The sequence below is a fragment of the Typopeltis vanoorti genome, chromosome 5 (assembly GCF_054136105.1).
Source record: "Typopeltis vanoorti isolate ZY-2024b chromosome 5, IOZ_Tvanoo_1.0, whole genome shotgun sequence".
Lineage (NCBI taxonomy): Eukaryota > Metazoa > Arthropoda > Arachnida > Uropygi > Thelyphonidae > Typopeltis > Typopeltis vanoorti.
This window is the reverse complement of record NC_143553.1, coordinates 146,884,562-146,906,725: the sequence shown is the minus strand read 5'-3', so window position 1 is coordinate 146,906,725 and position 22,164 is coordinate 146,884,562. Positions and strand designations below refer to the sequence as shown.

At 34.8% G+C, this 22,164-nt stretch overlaps 1 protein-coding gene across 4 annotated transcripts in view; it reads left to right on the top strand.

The window, feature by feature from the left end:
* The window catches only part of LOC150106921 (lysophospholipid acyltransferase 6-like), a 219,177-nt gene that overhangs the window by 135,941 nt on the left and 61,072 nt on the right, over nucleotides 1-22,164 (top strand). For all 4 annotated transcript variants that reach the window (XM_090393380.1, XM_090393378.1, XM_090393381.1 and 1 more), the window contains 2 exons: nucleotides 8,824-8,914; nucleotides 21,266-21,367. In XM_090393380.1, coding sequence (XP_090249506.1) covers nucleotides 8,824-8,914; nucleotides 21,266-21,367 — 193 coding nt within the window. The remainder of the gene's footprint in view (nucleotides 1-8,823; nucleotides 8,915-21,265; nucleotides 21,368-22,164) is intronic.

The window sequence follows — 22,164 nt, the reverse complement described above, 5'->3', positions numbered from 1 at the left end:
TCATCATTATCAATTTCCTGATATGTACTCTCAAGAGGTGTTCAGGGTACTATAACAGCACTACATGATTAAGTTTGCATTATTATTAATCTTTTGTCAACAATGTTTCTCCAAATTAGTCTATTGTGAGCATTCCAATATTGTCATTTCTAACATTTTATGCTTCTAAAGCACTTCTGACTGAATCCACAGACCTTGGTTTTCCTCTGGTTCTCTTTCCTGCCACCTTGGCATAAAATACATGTTTTAATAACCTTTCCTTACCTATTCTATTTAAGTGGCCCAACTTAGATTAACTCTGCTGACACATTTTTAAATGCTAAAAATGTTAAGTTCCTTTCTAATATCTTCATTTTTAATAGGATTCTGCCATTGGTTCACCCCCTAATTTTTCTCAGAACCCTCATATCTGCGATATCTAGTTTTTGATCCACTGTTTTATTTCTAACCCAGCTTTCAGATCCACAACTTAAAACTGGTTTGAACACTGTCTTATATACTGCTAGGTTTAGTTTGCCATCTTCTATAAAAACTTTGCCTAAATAGCTGAAATATTTTACTTGTTCTTTGTTCCTGTTCCTTTCACTTTCTTTCATAGTATTGGTATCTTTGTATTGCTGATTTTCATGCCAAATTTGTTACAGCTGTTATTCAATTTAGTTGAGAATTGTGGAGACTTGTATTAGATTTTTGTAGGAGTACAACATCATCTACATAAAGCAAAGAACTAAGTTTGACATGTCCAATTGTAATCAGGTCTAATGCTACTTTCTTTCATAAAGTGATCCATATAGATGATTGGATAAGAGTGGAGATAATGTGCATACTTGATTTTATATCAAACCATCTTGCTGTTTTCCTTCGATTCTAACTGACAACTTAAATATAGACTATGTATTGCTCTATATAATGTTACATTTACCCCATCTAATTGTAATATTTTGAAAAGCTTTTTCTCTGGGAACCTTGTCATATGGCTTTTCCAGATCTACAAAACTAAAGTAGATCCATGTCATATTCCCAGGATTTCTCAACTACTATTTGTCATAAAGTGAAAATCTGATCTTTCAGCCTCTATTTGACCTGAACCCAGCTTGTTCTTTTTCAAGTTTCTCTTCCACAATCTTTCTCAACCTCTTTTTAAGTATACTTTTATATAAATCTTACCTAGAACACTTAGTAGAGAAATGTGTAATTCCCACCTTCAGATTTATTCCCTTTTTTTATAGATGGGAACTATGAGAACTCTACTCCTATCATCTGGAATTTGACCTTCTTACCAGGTCCTCTGAATTATGCATTGTAGCCATTGCAAAGCTCTAATCTCGCTGCCTTTCCCCATTTTAAATTTTTTATGGCTTTTTCTACCTCAAGTATTGATATGTACTCCTCTTTGGATTCCTCTTGAAAATTTTCTAGTATGGTTCGTTCACTGCTTGTTTCATTTAACAGTCTCGAGACATCTAGGAATAAGGATATCCTAGATGTCTGGAGTAAATACTTCATGTCACCTTTATCATCTTTGATTCCTTTTACAGTAATCTTTCCTCCATTTTGCCACCTTCCTGATATTTATTTTCTGTATTCTTACCAGTTTTCCATGACTTTTGTTTAACTACTTTTACACAGCTTAGGTCTCTTACATTTTTCTCTATATTATTTTAGGGCATCTGCTGACTTATTTGCAAGGAACTTTTGGTATGCTTTCTTCTTCTTCTTCTTGACCTGGACTATTTCTTTAACTTCTTGTATACACAGTATATAAAAATGGGTTCTCATTTTTCTATACTTGCAGACAACTTCATCACATACCTCCCAAGCTGAATCATACCTCCCCTAGCTGAAACAAGAACAAAAACCTTAGAGTCTCAGTGACAAACTCTGAAGAAGAAGAAGAAGACATTGATTGATATGTGGACATGTAGTTAAAAAGAAAGTATATGAGGGAAACTATTTCAGAGAAGAGAGGTAGATGAAATGAAAGAAGACGATGAAAGTAAATTCACTGCATTTGAAACTGAACGATGAATGGATTACCAGCAGCTGCTTGTTTTTAGTCTCGGAAGAAAGTGGAGAATGATTGAAGCCAGTTCAGCAAATTGAATATACCTATATGAACAACATAAGGTAGGAACAGAATGTCTGTGACAAAATGATTGTAGTTAGTCTGTGAGAGAAAGAGTGGTTATCACTGACTAAATTGTCCTTCTGGATAGAATTAATGATGTTTAGAGAAGATTTTGGTCTACTACTCAAATGATAGAATAGTATTCTAAGTTGATGTGGATATGGAATAAGAACACCAAATCAGCTCAAAAAGAGAAACCTGATCTTGTCAGGGGATCTGAATATTATCAAAAGTAAGGAAAAATGAAGGATGGTGTTTTTTGTTAGAAATAAGACAAAATACTGTGTGTTTTGGTACCACAAGATTGTTCTTACCTGGAGAATGGCAAGGAGGTCAGGTTTTAAGTTCACTACATTCCGCTGTGGGCTTGGATGTTCGTGATTATCTTTAGGTGGGAGATGAATTTCATTGCCTCCAATAAGTAAGGTGGTGGTATCACTGTGATACCACCACCTTACTTATTGGAGGCCAGAAGTGGCTTGAAAAAGTTTGATGTTTGGTCTCTGGAATAGGGCTTTTGGATGACAAGAGAAGGTCTATGAGAGAAGCAAATATTTATAGACTAATCAGTATATTTGGTGTAGTTGAAGAGTGGCTAACTAACAGGTATCAGAGTGTACTGGTCACTCTGCTTCTCTCAGACTTGGCACTAGGATACCACAGGGCTCTCTACTTGATCCACTGTTGTTTGATTTGTATATTAATGAAATTAGGGTTGGTTTGAATAATAATATAGACTTATTCTTTTCTTTTAGAGTTACACTGTGATCAGCATTCATTTTAAAAATTTATGGAATTTACAACCATGTTAAAAAAAACTTTTTTATTATCCTGACGTTTCGATCTTCACATCAAGATCATCATCATCAATATACAAGACAAGCGAGTAACATTATTAACTGTAAGCTAAAGAAACAATGATTTGATCACATGTTATTCTACTGGCATGACCTCTAGTGAAAAAAAAAATTAAAAAATAAATAAATAAATAAAATAATAAAAATTACATCAAGCTAAATTCTGTTTACAATGACAGGAATAAACATTCTTTCAGATTGTTTTCTTTCAGAAACAATGAAAGGCATACATTTTGGCATATATTGATATATCAGATGGATAAAGTTACTTGTAGATTACCAGAAACATCAATAACTAAGAATATATTTGTCTACACATCGTGTTGTAATTCATTTACTATAAATAGTCCATTGGTTAAACTTTGCTAAATTTGTATAAATACTTGTATTTTGCTGAGAGAAGGCTAATCGGATTATGTACTGATAGCCAGGAGCAAAACACGTACGCCAAGTACACGTGCACGGTGGAAGGAGAGCACGCGGTCCCCCACCACCACCACCACCGAAGACCATGCTAGGGGAGATTATGGCACTAGGTGCTGGGAGATGTAAGACGTGAGCAAAGAGGGAGAAATTTAATGACGTAGTAAGGAAGTGTTGGGTGCGGGATTTAAAAAGCGAAGCAGCGCCAGCTCAGGGCTTTTTTTTGTTGTCCTCTTCGCTTGCCGATGTTCGTCCCCGTTCCTTGGAAGGATCATCGAAGCAGAAAGCATGGGAGAATGCCGAGGAGTCCTTGGGAGATCGCCAGCTAAGGAATTGTCCATCAGAGCTGAGTTCCTGATTAACATAGAGATAGCTAAGCCATGCTGAGGCAGATGACCAGTGAACGGCGAGCACCTGCCTTCGTCACCGGAGATATATCCAGTCCGGACCATTCAGTGGGGTAATGCTGACCAAGCAGAATGGAAAGTGGACCTGGAGGTAATGTTATATCGTGATATGTGTGATGTTCTAATAGTTCCCCAGCAATTGGTAAGGTAGAAACTTTAATCTGTTTAGTGAATGTATAAAAGAAGAAAGACTGTGATTATTAGTTGGACATTAAGCTTAGAAGGTTGTGAATTTTATGCAAGGACTTTAGAGATATAGTTTAAGAGGGCAGTGTAACTCTGAGGCATGAATAAAGAAATTAGGGTTGATTTTAATGTCAATGAATGAATAACCTTTAGTATTCTGGAGTTTAAGCTCATGATTTACCTTTGATAGAATGTTTTAACTGAACTGATACTTATACATGCTAAGGAAGAGTAAGAAGGGTTAGATAATTATGTTTTTCATTGAGATTGATATTGAAGCAAGCATGTGCCAAAGTTTATTTATGATATGTAATCTTACTAGAGTGTAATTAAATGTTTTCTTTAGATTCAATAGTTGACTTGCCTGATTTAATTTTCTATTGCACCGCTCACAAATAATCAAACCACGCGGGAGGTAATTTATAGAGGGAGGCTACGACTGCAAACTAAGTTAGAGATAGATGATGCTTGAACTCCTTCATGTAGTTCAAGAAATTAAAGATAGTATGCTATGCTTAGTTCTGGTTCTTTGATTTTCTTTGTTCAAAAATCTAGGATTCAGGGTGGTGCAGTATAATAGAAATTTTCCCTGAATCCGAAGATAGAACCAGCACCAGCAAAGAAACAAAGGAATTCCCATTGTCCATTGGAAATCTCTTTGTCTTCTGCCCACGTGCAATATCCTTAAAGTTGTTAATGGCCCAAAGTAAATGTTGAGACTCTATAAAATAAAGAGTTAATGAAGTATAATTAAGATTCTAACTGAAAGTGTTGAATTAAGGAATTAATAACGATATAGACATGAAGTAAATAATATAAGCAAAGTAAGAAGAATTATAAGGAAAGTGGGTACATAACAGTATAATATAGTGCAGAGATGATAAAGGACAGGTGCCAGTTGAGGAGTACAATTTGCAGGATACTATCAGAACCTGAAGCCTTTTATTGGTATCCAGGATACAGATTGTTAAAAATTCTTCTAATATCTTTTAATCTTTACAAGATTAATTCAGAGGAAATTTTTCAGAACAGGTCTGGTGGTGGGAGAACTAGAGGCAATCAATGGAAACTGAGTAAGTGTGTAGTTAGTGAGAGTGTTAGAACCAGGTTTTTTGCTTGGAGAGTAGTAAATGACTGGAATGGGTTGCCAGAGTCTGTTTTGGGTGCCATGACTGTGAATGAGTTCAAAGCAAAGTATGATTTTAAAGAATGAGTTCAAAGCAAAGTATGAAAGTATCATATCAAAAACTATCCAGCACAAATGCTGGATAGTTTTTGATATGATGTTTAGGGCTTCTCTTGATGAGTCTAAGGACTCCTTGGAGTAGACTGTAATAATTATAATCTAAGGCATGCGATGCAGTGTTTCAGATAAAGATGAAGGTAGTTTGCCTTGGTCATATATGCAAGAGCTGAATGAGAAAAATTATGTTGGAAAGTCAATGAGTCTATATTTATCCCTTTCAAAGTTAGACTTAGCCTTGTAAATAATGTTTTGCAAGTACCATGGGTTTCAGCATAGGCTGTGAATGAAGCTGGAGTTTTTGCCTCAAGCCACATAAAGTTTTTATTTCGGACCATCCTGTCACACTTTTTTTTTTGGAAAACCATGGCTTGAATATTAGGTGGAAATTTTGAACAGAGAAAGGAATAAAGCTCCTAATTTCAACATGAATCATTTCTGTAACAAGATCACAACAAATACCCAGATCTGGAGAATGGAAACAGTAGTATAATTGCAGAAAGGAGGAGCAAAAATGTTTTTTTTTTCCACCTTGTATAGTTGTATTGTCAAAGAACACAAGATTGTAAATGGCTGAAGGGAGAGTGTTCCATTAAAGATGAAATTTGGATGAGAAGTTACTTAAGAATAGTCACCTCAACAATGTATCTGAAAGAATAACTGCTTTAGAAAAGATCCAGAGTGCTGAGTGAGTTGAGAAGATTGTCAGGAATTCTGGTTGGGAGATAAACAACTTGCTTGCAGCAAACCTCAGCTTCACTTCCTGCTTGGTCACTGGAATTGGCAGTTGGAATTATTAACATTAAAGTCACCAAAGAAGATAAATTTACTGTCAAGTTTAATGATAAGAAATCAAAAGAGGTCTGAATAATACATAATAAGGCAAGGAAATTTTAAGTCACAGAACGTCTAAAGGGTTCAAGATTAGGCATCCATCCTTTGGCAAGGAACATTGGATCACACAAAAGCACAGTTATACTCTTGTGTTGGTAGGAATCTTATAGTTTGGACGGTTAAGATGGGCTATAGTCATAGTGGCATCAATTTAGGGTTCAGTCAAAAACAGATCAGATTTGGATGCTTGCAAGTGATGGTGCACATAATTTAGGTTGGTGTTTATACACGAATGTTGGTGAAGTGAATATGAAAAAAAAAAAATGTTTGTAAGGTTTTTTTTTTTTTTTTTAGTTTTTAATTGGGGGAAGAGATTTTTGAGGATGGTTTGTTTTTTATTTTAACCACAGTGATATATTTATTTAGGTATACTGTTAGTGTTTCAAATGTGAAAAGAAAAAGAGCAAGGGAACATACTTTTTTGGATTGTATAATAAAAGAAAATAGTGTATATAATAAAAAAAAATCATCATCATTTACTAGATGTACCTCAAGGGAAGTACAGAATACTATGTCAGTTCAAAAAATAAAATAAATAAATAAAATAGCCGAAATTGCTAATTTTTAAAACGTACAGTCATCACTTGCTATTGCAAACATAGCTATACCAAACTCACTCACTATAACAGATTATTAAAAAAAAGACCCAGCCTTCTATGCTCATTTCTATCCTGAAAGAAATTCACTATATCAGACTATTCCTGTGGTTCTTATGCATTGCTACAAAGACTATAAAAGGGAGGTCTGAAAAGTTCTCGGCCTAACAATGAAAAAACGAATTTATAATTTCAAAATTATTTTTATTTTTCAACATAATCTCCCTTAAGACTAATACATTTATTTCAGCGATGCTCCAGCACCATTATCCCATTCCTGTAGTGGTTCTTAGTAAGATCTGTGAAATACCCTTCTATAGCTGCAATCACCTCTTGATTCGAAGAAAAACTCTGACCAGCAATTAAGAGTTTTAGTTTTGGAAAGAGATAGAAGTCAGAGGGAGCCAAATCTAGGGAATATGGTGGATGTTCCAACAATTCATAGTGCAGATCCCTTAATTTTCCCATTGCCAAAACACCTTTGTGGGCAGGTGCATTGTCCTGATCAAAGATGATTTTTTTCTTCTGGAAACTGGGTATTTTCTCATGAATTTTTTCATCTAGTCTGGTTTAAACATTGGAATAATATTCCCCAGTTAGTGTTTTATCCTTTTCAAGATAATTAATAAAAAAAATGCCTTTAGCATCGCAAAACACCGATGCCATGACCTTTCCTGTTGATGGAACTGACTTTGTCTTCTTTGATGCTGAACAACCAACTTCTATCCACTGTTTTGACTGCTGTTTGGATTCTGATGTGTAATGGTGAATCCAAATCTCATCCATAGTAATAAATTGACACACAAAATCAGTTTTATTCTTGTTAAACCACTCAAAGCACTGTTCAGAGATTTTCATGCGAGTGCGTTTTTGATCTGCTGTGAGCAAGCGCAGCAACCATCTTGCACGCAAAGCTTTTTCATTTGAAATGCTTATAATCTCAGCAATTTCACGCACTTTAACTTGCCGGTCATCCAATACCACATCGTGCACTTGATCAATCATTTCGGTGTTGTTACACCCTTTTGGATGTCCTTCACGTGAATCATCTTCAAAGCTGGTACGGCCACATGTTTAAACTCGACAGCCCATTTCATAATTGTCAAAAACAAAGGAGAAGAGTGCTCGTAAACTTTTATGAACTTTGAATAAATTTCTTTTGGCGAATGAATTTGAATTTTATAACTGCACGATACTCAATTTTATTCATTTCAAGGGATACAAACAACAGTTTTGCTTCAGACAGCTGTATAAAACAAACTACGTGATAGAATGACTTGCAATTTCACATGGATACTTATGACAGATGTACCAACTTAGAAAAATAAAATCTTGCCGATAGTGTTGCCATCTATGGTCAAGGCCAGGAACTTTTCAGACCATCCTCGTATGTCATGTTTTCATTTACTGGATCTTTATTACAAGTTATTTATATTTTCCTGCAATGCATCTTTTTTTTTTTTTTTTTAATGCATATTCTATAAAGCAAAGGAAAAAATTAAGTTTTGAAACGTTTTAAATACTGGTTCCCCATAATGATATTTACAGTTGACACTCATAGGAAACTGCTATAAGAAATTTGCATGCTAAAAAATTGCAAAAATAAGAGCTCAGATGATCCACTGGTGCAATGAAGAAAATTCACTATATCAAATTCTTCCATATAACAAATTATTCCTGTGTTCCCTAAAAGTTTGCTGTAGTGAGAATTGACTGTATTGAACAAAATATTATTTTTTATAAGACATTTCATCTCATCTTCCTTTTTTCCCTCTTTTACCTTGCGGTGTTGAGGAACACAATTTTTTTAATGTCACTCCCACACATGAGAGGTTGCAAGATCTTTAGTAGATAAATATGCTGAAAGTAGACACAATCAGTTAGTCCCCTAATCAATAGCAATTTTTGAATAAGAAGAATAGTAATATAAAATACATTGGTTTTTCAGAAATAGCCAAATGGGATTGCACTGAGGAACAGATCTGTCCTGTGAACTGCTTGTTTTTGCCATTAATGAATTATAAATATATATAATGTTGTTAACATTATAATATAAATGATATCATTTGTCATAATTTCTCTATTTTAGGCTGCTGTGATAGCAAAGCTTGTGATGGGAATGCTGTGTGCTGTTATTGTTGTACATATTGTTCCTCATTTTCCTGTTAAATATCTAGCAGGTAAGTTAATGTTAATATGATTGAAATTTTCAATGCACAAATTCATATAAATGTTCATTCTTTTAAGGTTTTTGTTTACTAATATAGTGATTATTATGAATTACAGTAGTAACTTCAGTAATTATTATGTGCTGGATTAAAAGAGTTTGGACTATGGGATGGAGAATCTTTAGTATAATTTAGTTATATAATAAGAGAATTATTATTATGCAGGTATCTCCACGGAGTCCAAAGACTCATCATGGGAGGCAAAAATAACATCACTGATACAGTTATACCTCTCCTTAAAGTTGATCACTAACACAGCATCCATAATTGCCTCTGGAAACCCATTCTACTCATTTACTGTTTTTCATCATATGATAGCACAACATGAAAAATTTACATCATTACTAACTTCCTATCTACAATTTTCCTATCCAAATCAGTCTGCTACCTGTCAAGACTCCAACATTATCAGATCTTATATTTCTATCTTGGGGTGCTTAAGGGTCAAAGCTCTATGACTGAGAGGAGACCTCCACATCACCTTTAAAGGAATGCATAGAACCGACTAGGGCTTCAGACCTGATGTCCAATCCTCACCTTTTCATGGTACACCCTGTTAGGTATCTACCTGGATACTGAACGAATGAGGATGGGCTGGCAATTTGGGATTTAGCCAAACAAATTGTATTCTTATTGGCTTAAACCAAAATATAAAAATGACGACACAACATGACAGAATTTCATGCCGGCTGGGATGTCGCCCAGTTAAACATGGCTCCTGTTGTTTTTGCCAAAGAACTAGGGCAAATAGCGAAAAGTGTGCTACTGGAAGAACAAATTCTAAAAGACACCCGAACTCGTCACCAGAGTTCAAGATCAGTACTATCAACATAAGAAGGCTGAATGGCAAAGAAATGGAGCTAGCTGAGGAATTGGATAAGTACCAGACCAACATAATAGGGTTAACTCAAACTAAAAAGACAAAATCTGGTAACATTTTTCTGAGCAATAAATACAAAAGGTTATATTCAAGCAATGACAATCAAGGAAAAGAAGGTGTAGCTATAGTATTCAACAAAAAATACAAGGCTAATTTTCTTGAATGGCAAGCAATATCAAGTAGAGCGATGTGGGCAAATATCAGAATGAAATTGGATAATGAGACTTATTTGAGCCTATGGTCCCACAGAAAGTTCTGCTAAGGTAGAAGTTGAGGAAATTTTTGAGGCTTTAGAGAAAGCAACTGACACAATGAAAAGGAAAAGTTGGTCCTTGTTGGGGATCTAAATAGCAGAGTAGGAAATGATTGTCAGACATACAAAAATAATTTGGAGAAAAGAGCAAAGCTAATAATAATGGCAAATATTTGTTGGATTTCTCCTCAGGACATGGACTGGTCATTACTAACACAATGTTCCAAATGAACACAATGTTCATAAAAATATGCACAAATTTACATGGAGAGAAGAAGCAAGGAATAAGAAAAGTCTCATTGACTGTGTTCTTGTTGATAGTGATGTTTTCTCCCTGGTGCAGGACACCAGATAGTACAGAGGATTTGAAATTGGAAGTGATCACTATTTAGTCTGGAGCAGGATAAAATTGAATTTCATATTGAAAACAAGAACATGTAAGAAAGTTTTAAAGCAAATAAAAGTTGAGTAGCTCTAAGATATAAACTGTAGATTAAAATACACAAACATTATTCAGGAAAAAATGAAAGAGTTTGAGACCAGAAACCAAATCTTGAGAGGCAAGCCCTGAAAAAAACACTAATTGGTTCAGCCAGAGAGACGTGGTGAGGCTGTCTGCAAGGATAGAAAAATCAGAACTCCATGGTGGACATGGGAAGTTAAAGAGGCAGTGAAGGAAAAGAAGAAAGCATATCAAAAGTTCCTGGCAAATAAGTCAGCCTGTGCTCTTAGAGAATACAGAGACAAATGTAAGACAAACACTGTGTAAAACTAGCTAAACAAAAGTCATGGGAAGACTTTGGTAAGAACATAGAAAATAAATATCAAGAAGGTGACAAAATATTTTGGAGGCTGTTGAAAAAGCTCAGAAATGGAGGAAAGAGTGCTGTAAAAGGAATTAGAGATGATAAAGCTGACATGAAAACTGGTGAAAAAGATATCCTTGATGTTTGGAGTAATTACTTCGAAAAATTGCTAAATGAAACAAGCAATGATAGCACAGTGGTAAAAAACACTCAACAGGCATGCAATCAGGAATACATATCCATACTAGAAGTAGAAAAAGCCATCAAAGGCCTAAAATGTGGAAAGGCAGATGGAATAGATGATATTCGACCATAAATGCCCAAGTATGGAGATATATAAAAGTCTTACAGTGGCTGCACTGTATAGTTCAGAAGGCTTGAAAAGCTAGATTCAGGCCAAATAGAGGCTGTCAGGATCAGATCTTCACTTTCTGACATAGAGTTGAGAAATCATGAGAATATAACAAAGATCTGTATGTAAGTTTTGTAGATCTGGTAAAGGCATATGCCAGTTATATGGTGTCAATGGGGGCATTATATCAGCAATACTTAGTCTTTATTTGAGTTGTAAGTCAGCAGTTATAATTGAAGGAAGTACAGGAAGATTGTTTTATGTTAAATCTGGTGTCAGACAAGGATGTAGATTATTCCCTTTGTTATTTATTATCTATATGGATTGCATTATGAAGGAAAGTGGTATTAAACCTGATATCAAAATTGGATATGTTAATCTCAGCTCTTTACTCTATGCAGATGATGTTATACTTCTAAATAAATCTGTTACAAGTCTGCAAGATTCCCTGACTAAATTGAATAACTCTTGTAATAGATTTGGTATGAAGGTGTCAGCAATAACAAGACAATGAAAATAGTTAGAGAAGCATCGAAAATAACTGCATTTTAAACTGAGAACGTATAGAAATAGTAAAACATTTCAGCTGCTTAGGCACGATTTTTAGTGAAGATGGTAAATTAAATAATGAAATAGACAACAGAATCAACAAAGTTGGTATGCCTAGGAAGTCAACTGAATAAATTTATATGGAATAAGAGAGAAATTAGTCAAAACATTAAATGATCTGTGTACAAGACAGTGTTCAAACCAATTTTAACTTATGGATCTGAGAGCTGGGTTAGAAATAAAACTCTTGACCAAAGACTAGAGACCACAGATATGAGAATCCTGAGAAAGATTAGAAGGGTGAACAGATGGCATCATTGCCAATGTCATATTAAAAACGAGTATATTAGGAAAGAAGTTAATATAGTTAGCATCCAGGAATGTGTTAGCAGTTTCCTTCACTTTCCTTCATAATATGATCCATATAGATGATGAATAACAGAGGGGGATAATGTACATCCTTGTCTGACCAGATTTAATATTAAACCATCTTCCTGTACTTCCTTCAATTCTAACTGCTTGCTTACAACTCAAATAAAAAGTATTACTTGATATAATGCCCCATTGGCACCATATAACTGTTGAGTATTGAATAGCTTCTTTCTTGGCACCTTGTCATATGCCTTTTCCAAATCGACAAAACTTAAATACAGATCTTTGTTATATTCCCATGATTTCTAAACTATCTGTCGTAAAGTGAAAATCTGATCCTGACAGCCTCTGTTTGGCCTGAATCCAACTTGTTCTTCACCAAGCTTCTCTTCCACAATCCTTCTCAACCGTTTCTCAAGTACACTTGAATATCTCTTACCAGGAACTCTCAGTAGAGAAATACCTCTGTAATTCTCACAGTCAGTTTTATTTCACTTTTTATATATGGGTAATGAGAGCTCTAGTCCAGTCATCTGGAATTCGTCCCTCTGTCCAAGCCTTCTAAACTGTGCAGTGCAGCAACTGTAAGACCTTTATACCTCCATATTTGAGCATTTCTGGTAGAATATCATCTACTCCTGCTACCTTTCCATATTTTAAGCCTTTGGTGGCTGTTTCTACTTCAAGTAGGATATGTATTCCTGACTGCATGCCTGTTGAGTGTTTTTTACCACTGTGCCATCACTGCTTGTTTCATTTTGCAATTGTTTGAAGTAATTACTCCATACTTCAAGGATATCTTTTTCTCCAGTTTTCATGTGACCTTTATCATTCTCTTCTCTAATTCCTTTTACAGCACTCTTTCCTCCATTTCTGAGCTTCTTCAACAACCTTCAGAATATTTTGCCATCTTCTTGATATTTATTTTTCTATGTTCTTACCAAAGTCTATGTTCTATGTTCTTCCCATGACTTTTGTTTAGCTACTTTTACACAGTGTTTAGCTTTCTTACATTTGTCTCTGTATTCTCTAAGAGCATAAGCTGACTTATTTGCCAGGAACTTTTGATATGCTTTCTTCTTTTCCTTCACTGCCTCTTTAACTTCCCGTGTCCACCATGGAGTTCTGATTTTTCTATCCTTGCAGACAGCCTCACCACATGCCTCTCTGGCTGAATCAATCAGTGTTTTCTTCAGGGCTTGCCACTGAATCTCCAATGTTTGGTTCGTGTTCTCAAACTCTTTCATTTTTTCTTGAATAATGTTTGTGTATTTTAGTTTACAGTTCAAATCTGAAAGCTGCTCAACTTTTATTCGCTTTAAAACTTTCTTACATGTTCGTCTTTTCAATATGAAATTCAATTTTCTCCTGGTCAATACTAAATAGTGATCACTTCCAATTTCAAATCCTCTGTACATTCTGGTGTCCTGCACCAGTGAGAAAACATCGCTACCAACAATAACATAGTCAATGAGACTTTTCTTATTCCTTGCATCTTCTCTCCATGGGAATTTTTGCACATTTTTATGTTGGAACATGATGTTAGTAATAACCAGTCCATGTCCTTAGCAGAAATCCAACAGGTATTTGCTATTATTATTAGCTTTACTCTTTTCTTCAAATTATTTTTGTATGTCTGACAATCATTTCCTACTCTGCTATTTAGATCCCCAACAAGGACCAACTTTTCCTTTTTCACTGTGTCAGTTTCTTTCTCTAAAGCTTCAAAAAATTCCTCCACTTCTACCTTAGTAGAACCTTCTACTAAGGTAGAAGCACAAATAAGTTTCATTGTTCAGTTCCCCATTCAAGGAAATTAGCCTCGTATTTAGTGTTGAATACTATGGCTACTCCTTCTTTTCCTTGATTGTCATTGCCTGAATATAACATTTTGTATTTATTTCTTAGAAAGATCTCACCAGTTTTTGTCTTTTTTGTTTCAGTCACCACTTCTATGTCGATCTGGTACTTATCTAATTCCTCGGTTATCTCTATTTCTTTTGCCATTCATGCTTCTTATGTTGATAGTACCAATCCTGAACTCTAGTGATGTTGCATTGGTGTGTGTTTTAAGATTTATTCCAGTAGCTGACTTTACACTGTTTGCCCTGGTTCCCTGGCGAAAAAAAAGAAAGCGGGAGAGGGGGGGGGGGCTTGTTTAACCCGACAATGTTCCAGCCAGCATGAAATTCTCTCATATTGTACCATCATTTTTTATTTTGGTTGAAACCTATAAGAATACAATTTGTTCGGCTCAATCCAAAATTGCCAGCCCATCCTCGTTCGTTCAGTATCCAGATAAATGCTTCATGTAGTTTTTTATCTAAAATGTCAAAGCCATCAAGTTTTTTCATAGCTTGATGCTTTGACACATTGACTTGTCAGTCATTATCCTTGGACCAAACTACTGGTCTATTTAGATCATCCTTCTGAATTTCTACATCACCTTTATTAACTATTGCTTTCCCCAGTTTAGCATTGTCAGAAAATAACTGGATATTTCCCTTGAGGTTATTCCCAATATTATTAATGTACAATGAACAGCAGCAACCCAAGTCCAGAGTCCTATGGGACACCGCTGTCACTTGTTTTCTCTTTGATTGAGTTCTTCCATATACTACTCAGTGATGTCTATCCTTTAGCCACCTTATTATCCATGTCATTGTTCTCTGCTGTCCAGTCATATAATTGAGAAATTTTTAGCATCTACTCTGTAAAACCCCTTAAAAGTTTTTAAAGGATTTTTTTTTTAGAGTAAATGCTAATAACTTATGTGTTTTTATCATATCCCCTCTTTTCTGCTTATCAGCTAAACTTTGTAACCAATTTAGTCACTCGCCTCTGAATCGATCATAAGGGTAGCAAAAGTTTAATATGAGTAGCAGTTAGCTAATGAAATCAAAAAAATAAATAAATAAATAAATCCCAGGGAATTTTTTCATGTAGCCAGCAAAAATAAGAACAATTATGGTAGGATGGCATTGATTGGAAAAAAATTGTATAAGAACAACTGCTGTGGAGCATATTGTTGGGATATTTAATGAGCAGCTCATTAAGGTCTTTCATCCCTGTGATTATGACATCATGGAGAGTTTGGGAGCAATGGATGAGGAGGAGGAGGAGAGACTGACTGTGAGTGAGAAAGAGGTATATGAGGAATTAAGCAAACTTGATATTAATAAGGCTGTAAGATTGATGCTATATCACCATGTATTTTGAAGGAATGTGCCAGAGAGTTGATATCTGTCTTGACGTATTTGTTTAATATGAGTCTTACATTGGGTCAAGTTCCGAAGGAGTGGAAGAAGGCAAGATTATCCTGCTTCATAAAGGAGGTGACAGAATTCAAGCATCAAATTATAGGCCAATCTGTGTGTCAGGTGTTGTGTTTAAAGTGTTGGAAAGACTGGTGAGAATTGAGTTGACAACAAAGGTATTATCTTTGATGAATAGCACGGATTTGCTAAAGGAATCTCATATTTTAGTAATCTGCTTACTTATTGCAATAAGGTGACAGCAGCATTGGATGTGGGAGATGGATACACAAAATCTAATATATTTAGATTTTGCAAAGTCTTTTATAGATTACTGCATGATAAGTTGATAGCCAAACTAGAGTGGATGAGGTTGGATATTAGACTAGTGCATTGGATTGGAGATTGACTGTCTGATAGATATCAACAAGTTGTGTATGGGGGAGCAATTGCTGTTTAAACCTATATGTTAATGATATTGGGGAAGATTTGAATGGGGGATATTCAGTTGTTTGCAGATGATGCCAAGTTGGAACGAATTATGAGGGGTAGAGCAGATGTTCTGGCCTTACAAGAAGGCTTGAATAGATTGAATGAATAGGCATGGGAGTGGGGATGCCAATTCAATATTGCGAAGTGTAAGGTTTTAAAATTTGCAAAACAAAGATGGGATATACAGCAGCGAACAAATTAACCTGAACATTCGCATTTTAAAGAAAAAATTTAATTTCGCAAGAAAATAAGTACAAAATTAAACTCCACGCTTTATAATAATTTATGTGCTCTTCTGTTCCTAATAAGTTCATCAATTCGCTTAAGCATAGGCTCTACCAATTTTCTTATTTCTGCATCTCAAAACCATACTTCTAGAATGGATTGTATTAAGTTATCCTTTATATCACAATTTCATTTTCCAAGTCTCTTTTTCACAATGGCCCACAAATTTGATATTGAGTTAATGTCAGGAGAGTTACCTGGCCAATGAAGCAATTGTATGTTGTGATTTTTGAGGAACTCTTTCACTTTTTTTTTTGAAGTGTGGCATGGAGTGAGCTCCTGTTGGAAGATGATGAGGCTTGGTCTTTCTGGATCTGTGAGACCACTCTTTTTCTCCAATATTTTTATGTATTGGTCACTTTTCATCATGCTGTCAACTAGCACAAGTGATCCTGGAGATGTTGTGGGGTTGTTTTACAACCCCACAACATCTGAGTGACTTTGTAAAATCCAGCAATCTTATGGCATAGCAAAGTCAACTCCACCTTCCCATGATATGACCTCTTTCCTCAAATGGAGTTTTGGCAAGGTGAGTGTTACCACTTTGAAAGCATATCCTCTGTAGTCAGAGAAAATGCCAGCTAGAGTATGTGAAACAACATCACCCTGCATATTGAAAGTGTAATGTGGTTATTTTTATGTTTCATCTTCAGAGTAGGTCTCTGGCTTCTCACATCATTTCTTTACATATGCCGTATGAGCATGCTCTCATACGGTATATGTATGAGAGCATGCTCATACATATGCCGTATGAGAGTCTTCTGTTCGTTAATTAATTACAATGTAAACATCCATTTACATTGTAATTAATTAACTAGGGAGTCAGTATCTTCTACATTTGAGGGTACAATAGTAAAATGGTTTCTTCAGGCAGGCTGCTAGATATTATATAGGACTGAACCTGTTAATGCTTTGTGAGGCTTCTGCATATAGCATTGTGCAGGAGACACTGTTGAGACCACACTTGGAGTCTGGGCATTCTCTGTATGGACACCATGTCATAAGTCTTTCGCTCCTGCTGCAGTCTTGCTCTGTCGATGTTCTCAGGATTTCACTACCCTGAAATTTAGCATAACAAATGGTGGTATCACTGAGGTTAAAATAAAATTTTCCAAACGAAAAATTGTAAAAAGCAAATACATCCCAAAAATCCAACAAAGCAACAAAATTCCATGTTAAAAAACACCTCCACATCAACTTGACCAACATCCAGCATCTCAGTACTAACATCAGTGATATGTACCACCACCATCTACAATTATCCACTTTAATCCCTCTCACATAGATTCTGTTTCCATCTTATGTTTGTTTTATTGATACTTCCATAGATAGTGCTCTGCTGAATTGGCTGCTATCATTCCTCCAGAATAACAAGAGCAACTGCTAACCAACATCCATTTACAGTTCAGCTTGAAATTTAGCAAATCAGCTTCTCTGCCTCTTCTTTCATTCCATCTTCTTCTGTTCAGTGGAACAGTCTTCCCCACTTTGCCTTGTGCAAAGAATACAGCCTTCAGCTGTCCAAAAAAAAAAAAAAAAAAAAAAAAAAAAAAGATTCCTCCTTTCTTTCTATCCTCTTGCCCACATATGGCACTGATATGCTATAGGTCTTGTTCCCTTTCATGTGTGGGTCAGTTATTAAAAATAATTCTTTTATTTCTTCTTTCCATTCTGTTTAAGTATTTATTTGTTTTACTGATATACATTTTTTTTTCTGTTTGTAGTAATAGATTTAGTTTATATGCATGTTCATCATCATTTCATTTTCTATTTTTACCTTATTTGGTGTTATTCTTATATTTCCTATTACTAAAGGATGATCTGAATCATTATTGTAACATTTGTAAACGCTTACGCGATTTATCAAATTTAGTAGTTTGTATTTACTGCCAAGTAGATTGATTTTTGATTTCTAGCTGTCCAGGTAATTTTATGAGCATCTTTATGTCTAAAAAAACTATTCAGTATTCAAGGAGGGTGTGAACAAAGGAGTGAGGAGCAGGTTCTTTGCATGGAGAGTGGTTAGTGAGTGGAATGCATTGCATGAGTGTGTTGTCAATGTACACACGTTGAATCAGTTTAAAGCATAGTTGGATGAGCATTGTGTGCACATAGTGTATAGTGCACACAATGCATAGTGTATACCTCCCACAATGAGTCTCTGACTCCATGGAGGTTGGATGTTAATAATAATAATAATTATAATAATTATTATTTTATAAGTTGTAAGATGCCAAGTCTGTTAATCTTTCCCATTTTCATTAAAGATAATTTTCTCCACAATTTTCTATCACAGATAGTATTGATTCATTACCCATTCTTGTATTGATTAATTTGGATTTATTTTATCTAACGTAACTTGTAACAACTTATGAAATTTTTCACTTTCTTCATCTTTGCCTTCTATTGGGGTATATGTTCCTCTAACTGTTAGATGGGCCCTCTTTTTATTTTTATTCTGTTTCTAAGAAGCTTTCACTTCAAAAGTTATAACTTTGTGTATTTTCTTTCTTAGTCTTTGTTTATTCATATAATGTTTTTTGATTCTTTTATTCTGCTTAGTTTCTGTTTAGTTCTGGTTATTGCCAAATGTGGGCATTTCTGATTTTTCTATTTATTTGTTTTCAGTAACCATTTATTTGATCTGATGAAATTTCTTTGAAATTTTCAAGTAATATGACTTCCCTCAAGTTGATTACCAGCCAAAATGAGGTAAGTCTAGTAATTGGATTTGCCACTTTGAACTCCAGACTGTCACTAGAAATGGCATTTCTTCCATTCCAGGCATTATGGTTGTACTGCCAATGCTTGGTCATCAGAACCTTGTTTGTTTTTTTCCAGGCTGCATCATATATAACCAGGGTGATATGTGGTTGGGAGAGGTTATGTGTTGTACATTACCATTCTATTAGCAGCCCCCAACTCTAAAATCATCAATAAAGCCAAACTTTGTTGGCCAGGTAAAAATTAGTACAAAATACAAAAAAAATGTATTCAGGTTTGCAACCTTTCAAATCCAGTGTTACCAATTTTTTTTTTCTTTTCCTCAACTTTCCATCTATCCACAAACAACCTCTTATTTGATGGAATACACAACAAAAATAAATAAATAGAAATAAAATAAAAAGTCATAATCATCATAATGGAAATGACATCTTTAATGTGATAACAGATAACAAAAATTTTGTACTGATTCATATTATGAATTACAAAATTTATCTGAATATATATCCAGAGAACAGTAAAGTATAATACTAGGACAATGAAAAAATTTTAGAGCCTTCTATAGCCTGGTTGGTTGAATGATAATGTCTCCCTTTCCAGCATGCAAGCTGTGGATTGAAATCCCACTGTGGCATGGAAACTTGTAAAACACAGATTATACAAATTTCATATTATTTCATTATACAAAATGGCATAATATTGTTTATTAGACAAGTATTCACAAGAACATAATAGTTTTATCACTACAAAGTTTATTATAAATAGGATTAATATTCTTTGTTCTAGCTTCCCCTTGGGATTATTGTAATGCACTGATGATGACCAGTTAGTTTCTCGTCAAAATATTTGCAGTAATAAAATTATTACATTCTTGTGAATTACATGTGTCTAATAAACAGATTATACATCATTTTCATCACCCAGTTTGAATCACTGAGCTTCCCTTAGATGATTAGGCGTAGTTGTGAGCATAGTTCAGAGTTCTGTAGAGCAGAGTTCCTGGCCTATGCAATCCTCAGCCCTTAATAGGTTTACAATCTTTTTAAAGTGGGATTCATTAAAATAAAATATTTTTAAAGACACTCTTGCCATGAAATTTGAATCTCTGAAATGCAGATATGGTCTTGTGTATTCCAAAGCTGGGTAGCTGAAGAGTGACAATCAGATAGGTTATATCTAAGGTTAGTATTAAGATGGACCAGATTGAGGACAGTTTCTGTTGATTCTGCAATTCTTTTTTCCAGCTCATTGTAGCATCTAAAAATGTTTTCTGATTTGTTCCAGATCACTGGATGAGTGACAGAATCTTCATTTTTATGGTGAGCAGAATTAAGAACGTGATAGATAATGCCCTGGCTCTAGTTACTGCTTTGGCATACACAAGATCATGCCCATGTTAACATGTCTAACAATACTATGGCATCCCTAAAACCTTCAAATGTCAGCAATACATTTGCAAGTTAATTTATAGCTGTTGTTCTCTTGTAATGTATATTTTTATATTTCTCTTTTCATGTTATGCACCTGATGAAGTCTTCTAAGAAGATGAAACTAGTTGTGCATTTAAATAATAAATAGCTTTTTCTATTTTGGTATCTCTCAGTTTCTAGTCCTTAAATTTCTTTAATTATGTCATATAACCAAGTAAATCTGTTGCATCAAATATATATGTGTTGATGGATGACAGGATTGGAGTGTCATCCTTTATCTGGGCATGGATCACATTAATATAACTCTGTTAGTGTATACATATATTACATATATGTATATTACATGTCCGCGTGGTTAGTCTAGTGGCTATGCGCTTTGCAACCATATGCCTGGGGAAGGAGTGTCCTAGGTTCGATTCCCATCGACAATGTGAGGAGCTTAAGGATCTTCCTCAGCCATAGCCAAGTTAGCCGGTCTTGGGCATGGACAGCAGGGTTTTTCTCCCCAGTTTATATGGGGTTTTTCATCCCGCAAGTAGACAAACCTGTCCCGTGAACACACACACGGATTATAGTCATGAATATCGCCCTTAGGGGATGCAGCAGAGGAGTGGCGAACCAGCTGCATTAATATGCCAGTAACCCCTCATTAGGAGGGGACTCAACCTATCCAAGGACGGGCGAGAGGGATTTGATTGGTATATTACATATATGTATAATATATGTATATACATATATTACATATATATATATATATATATATATATTAGATTTAGTGGTCATCACCTGCTAAGTGCAACTATCAGTTGATTAACTCTTGTTAATTCATAATTGTTTTGCAGATTTTACAATTATTACAGACATTAATGGATTAACTTTGCTGATTACATTGTTTAAATCTTTCAGATGAAAATTTTATTAAAAATGTATCATGGCCATCCAAAGTTGTTTATTTAATTATTTCCACGTCTCTGGCAAGATCAAAATATTATGTTGCGTGGCTCTTAGGTAAGATTGCTAATATTAAAATAGTATTTGTTGTGGATACTGTGTTTTGTGATATATCTGATTAAAAATAAAGTATTGAGAAATATATCTATTTCATAAATCTTCATTGATTACATTCTCAGACTCCTTATAGAGTCTGAGAATGTAATCATTTCATCAATTGTATCAGTCATTACATAGCAACATTGTATCTATGTAACCATATAAGTGAAGGTAAAAGCTAGCTGTTTAACAGTGTAGAATAATGGTTATGAATCAAGATTGAACTTTTGAAGAGAATGCTCAAATACACATTATCATTTTATGCAAAGCTTGCAGCATGAGAGCATCCATATGGAAGTTCTGCTTGATGGGTGAAACCTTTTGAAGACATCATGCCAGTGTGCATGATCTCTAAGTGATGCATCTAATCCACTGTAATGATTGTTTTGAAAACTTCCACTCTGTAAATTTCACATACATCATATATAAATGTTTAATGGCATTACATTTCTACATGGTCTTCATCATCATAATACTAATTACAGGTATAGACCATATTGGTCTGTTCCAATAGACCATGTTGGTCTGAACCAAAATTCTTCTTTTATTCACTAAATGCTTATTGACAGTCTTAACTCTTCCAATTAGAAAAAAAACTTACAGTTCTACAATTCCCTTTTCGGAACCTACTATTAATCTTTCGATTAGCGTTTCCTCCAATATTCCTTTTAAAACGCCTATAGCAATATTTCCCTTTTATTTATTCACATACTTATTCCACAATAAAACTTAATAGTTCCACGATTCCTTTTTCG